The sequence below is a fragment of the Limulus polyphemus genome, unplaced genomic scaffold (assembly GCF_000517525.1).
Source record: "Limulus polyphemus unplaced genomic scaffold, Limulus_polyphemus-2.1.2 Scaffold5089, whole genome shotgun sequence".
NCBI lineage: Eukaryota > Metazoa > Arthropoda > Merostomata > Xiphosura > Limulidae > Limulus > Limulus polyphemus.
Genome location: NW_013670699.1, coordinates 3,244 through 7,640, shown reverse-complemented (window position 1 = coordinate 7,640; position 4,397 = coordinate 3,244). Strand labels below are relative to the sequence as shown.

Genomic DNA, 4,397 nt, shown 5'->3' with positions numbered 1-4,397 from the left:
CTAAAATCTGAATTATAATCTACAGTTTAATACCAAAGTTATTGACATAAATTCATGAAATAGTAGTTCAATAAAATTTTGAATGCGAGTAAACAAACATGATGATATGGCCTTTGATCCGTGACCCATCTGTAAAGGTTTAAGTAGAATAGTGGGTTGCTTAAAGTGCATATTTGATAGCATATTCTGCTTATTTGAGATATAATTAAAAAATGTAAAGAAAATAGAAGAGAAAAAAACGTTTTGAAAATATGAAACACTTTTAAATACTTTAGCATATATATTCCTTTTGTAAGCTAGCTATAGTATATTTTAATAATTTATTGTGTAACTAGTCACTTAGTGTATATTGTGGTTAACGTAATGAACATTTTGGTTTTGTAAAGTGGCAAGTTCATGTGACACGTTATACCTTTGAAGAAAAATATACCTATATAGGTCTGTTAGGTAAATTGAACATGGAATTGGTTTATTTAAAAGGTACATTTTTATTTTTTAGGAGATGGATTGCTCAGAGAACTGAACCAAGTGCTACTGTGTCGGAGTATAACCTCTCAGAAAGTGAGCTTTAACATGTGAATATAAGATCTAAAATATATTGTAGTTATTTATCATTTCATTTGTTGAATAGAATGTACATAGATATATGTAAAAGTCTAACTTGCACAACTTTTGGGAATTTATTTTTTGTCATTTAGATGAACTTTCACTTAACCCTTTCACAATGAGTTCCTGTATTTTATACCATCTCATAATCACCATGAAACCATAAAGATATACATACTATAACTCTGAAAATACTTAATGTATCTACACAAAATTTGGCAAGCTTTTAGTGAAAAATCAGGTTTTTTTTTTATTAGGTATTTTTACTAAAAGTTTTTCCATGAATATAAGGAGTCAGTGTTGAACTCCAAGTGATTTACATGTAAATATAAAACTACTTTTGTTTATCTGAAAATAGTGAACTATCATTTATGTAATCTCTAAAACCTCTTAGAAAAATATCAAACTTTTTTTTTTCAGTTAAACTTTATATTTTATTTGTTATTTTGTCTGCCATATCTCTACACCCATTTGGTCAATTTGACCGACTTTGTAACCACCATAAAAAATATGAAATGAATCTAAATTATCCTTCTTTTTTTCCGAAATGATTGTAAATTGTAACATGAAGTGTTGTTTTTTGTAAATAGCTTGAAGCTTGTAACAGTGTACATATCTTTATTGTTTTATTGCCTTTTGAATCATGTCTAACTAATAATGCCACCACAAGAGTGGCAAATCATGGCAAATGTATAGCTCACATTACAGGATTGCATTACATAATGCACAAGTTGCTTAAAAGCATACCTCAGGAAGAATTTTTATCATTATTCTTTTCTTTTCATTATCTGTCTTGATAACTTTCTAATCTTTATATTTTAGTTACTTTTTTAATAATAAAACACATGAAAGAAAGGATGTGACAGGTGTGCATGACAGTTGGATCTGATTTTCTAGCTTATGGCTGTGTAAACAAATAAGATTGAAGGATATAACAATTATGCTTTGCCTGAGTAATGTCTATGTAATAATAAGTAATTTACATTAAATTCTGTAAAGGGTGGTAAATCAATTAGAAGAGGGAATACCTAGAATGTCACAATTCTGATACTAGGACGGATTGATGATTTTGTAAAATATTTCCTGATAACATTAATAACTTTTAAAATATTAAAATTTGATTTATTAACTGCATTTTGGTGCCAACTTTGCTCTTATACATTGATAATAAAGTAGTTTGATTAAATTTTGAATCAAACTTTGTAAGAGGTTGTGATGTGCACTTTGCCTACCTGTTGCGAAAGAATAGTGTTTTATTGAAGGTTTTACAATTCAGAATGATAAAGTTATTTTGATTATAAAACACAAGTTTATATTTTGAAGACTAATATACTAGGATTGCAACAGTTGGTTTTTTACTCAGCCCAATATTGTATGCATAAAACAAGATTGCTTGCTTTGAAATAAGGAAAAACAATTAAGATGATCAGATCACTTATTTTTGGATAAATCAAAATCATTGATCGTCAATAATAGGTTAGTATTTATTAATTAGAAATATTTTTCTAAAATTTTTTTTTTGTTATACCCATCTGAAATGAATAATGTTTACAAGGACAAGAGTTTAAGTGTTTGATTGGTAAAAGGACAAGGGTTTAAGTGTTTGATTGGTAAAAGGACAACAGTTTAAGTGTTTGATTAGTAAAAGGACAAGAGTTTAAGTGTTTGATTGGTAAAAGGACAAGAGTTTAAGTGTTTGATTGGTAAAAGGACAAGGGTTTAAGTGTTTGATTGGTAAAAGGACAAAGGATTAAGTGTTTGATTAGTAACAGGACAAGAGTTTAAGTGTTTGATTGGTAAAAGGACAAGAGTTTAAGTGTTTGATTGGTAAAAGGACAAGAGTTTAAGTGTTTGATTAGTAAAAGGACAAGGGTTTAAGTGTTTGATTGGTAAAAGGACAAGAGTTTAAGTGTTTGATTGGTAAAAGGACAACAGTTTAAGTGTTTGATTGGTAAAAGGACAACAGTTTAAGTGTTTGATTAGTAAAAGGACAAGGGTTTAAGTGTTTGATTAGTAAAAGGACAAGGGTTTAAGTGTTTGATTGGTAAAAGGACAAGAGTTTAAGTGTTTGATTGGTAAAAGAAAAGGGTTTAAGTGTTTGAAACTGTTTATATGATTGGACTTTTCAAATGTTCATGATTATATGTGTCAAATTGTTTAGTGTTGTCAAACTAAGTAACTTAGTATTCACTGCATGTGTATGTATGTATATACTAATCTCTACGAGGGTCTTGATACAAGAACAAACTGAGGGTTGAATGTATTTCATTTATATTTTAACATGATAGACCTGAAACAGAGGGTAGATTGTATTTAGTTTATATTTTAACACCAATGTTCTCTGCTATCTTTCTTCCATTCACCTGTTGTCCGAAGCTATCCACTATTCCTCTGGCTGGTTTTCCGCAAATACACAAGCTCTTCTGTTTTCCATCTTGGCATGCTTATTTTCCTCTGTCTTATCTCTTTGTACATGACTCCTTTGTTGTTGGGACCTTCTTGGCAAGGATGACCTCTTTTCTCATGTGCATCTCCCTGCTTCCTATTTAAGAGACCTCCTTTGGCTTCTTTTTTACACTTGTCTGTTTTTGGGGATATTCCTAACTCTGTCAACCCAGGCTCAGTCCCTGGGACAGACCTCAAAACCCTTTTGTGCTTGTTATAGTTTTCATGCTATAACTTTTAAATTAGTAAGTGAATGTTAACGAAATTTGTCGGTTTATCAGTAACCATTACATGGAGGATATGAAATGGAGTAATTTTTTTTCGGTTTATATATACAGTTGAATAACCAAAAAAATCATAAATTACTACATTAATACCATAGAATTCTACTATAATTTATCAAGCTTAGTAACTATGATGTATTTTAGTCTAAAAAATATTAAAATTTCGAGCAGACTGAAGACACAACCTACCTCCTTGAAATCTTGGTTCAAAAGAAAGAGCTGGCATCCAAACACATTAAAATGGCTAAGAAAGTCACTAGGGGAGCATTCTGAGCTTTCAATTGGTTATTCATCTTATATATAGAAGTATGTGTATATAAGGGAGCATTTCCAAAAATGGAAAGAGGTGGGTAGGGTGCCACTGTGTTTGATTTATTACATGAGCAATATCTTAGCAAATAGAAAAGATAATAGGCTCTTATTTTACATTCTAACTTGTCAATATCGGTAACTTGAGTTTTTAATTCATACGAAACTATAAACTTAGTATTTTGCATCACAAACATCTAATTTGAACCAGTGCTGCATTCAGTATACCACGTGACACACAAAAGTCCATGTTTATGTGTTTTTTAATATTTGTTTTTAAATTAAAAAATTTATTAATGTATAGTTCTAAAATTTGAATTATAATCTACAGTTTGATACCAGAGTTATTGAAATAAATTCATGAAGTAGTTCAATAAAATTTTTAATGCAAGTCAACAGATGAGATAACATGGCTTTTCACCTGTGACCTGTTTCAAAAGGGTTAATACATTGGAGTCTAGGGTAGAGGCTACACATCAACATTCCCCCTTTCCTCTTTTCCCCAACCCTCTCCTGCATGAATTCTTATGTCTTGCCTCCCTTTTTCCTCTCCTCTACCAGTGCCTTCTTCCCAGGTTTGAGCTTCCTGATCTGCACCCATTCGCAGATGTTTCTCTGACGGGATGGAGTATATATATATATATATATATATATATATATATATATATAGTATCTTCAGAAGATACAACTACTTAGTTTCGGTCGTACTACTATATTATAGTTACGTTTACCTTAACTAACTAATCTTAATTA

At 30.4% G+C, this 4,397-nt stretch overlaps 1 protein-coding gene across 1 annotated transcript in view; it reads left to right on the top strand.

Annotated features, from left to right (window-relative positions):
- Nucleotides 1–4,397, top strand: part of LOC106472107 (U3 small nucleolar RNA-associated protein 14 homolog A-like) — a gene marked incomplete at its 3' end in the record, with an annotated part of 12,023 nt that overhangs the window by 5,061 nt on the left and 2,565 nt on the right. The window contains exon 4 of the mRNA XM_013932734.2: nt 500–561. Within this exon, the coding sequence (XP_013788188.2) occupies nt 500–561 (62 nt within the window). The remainder of the gene's footprint in view (nt 1–499; nt 562–4,397) is intronic.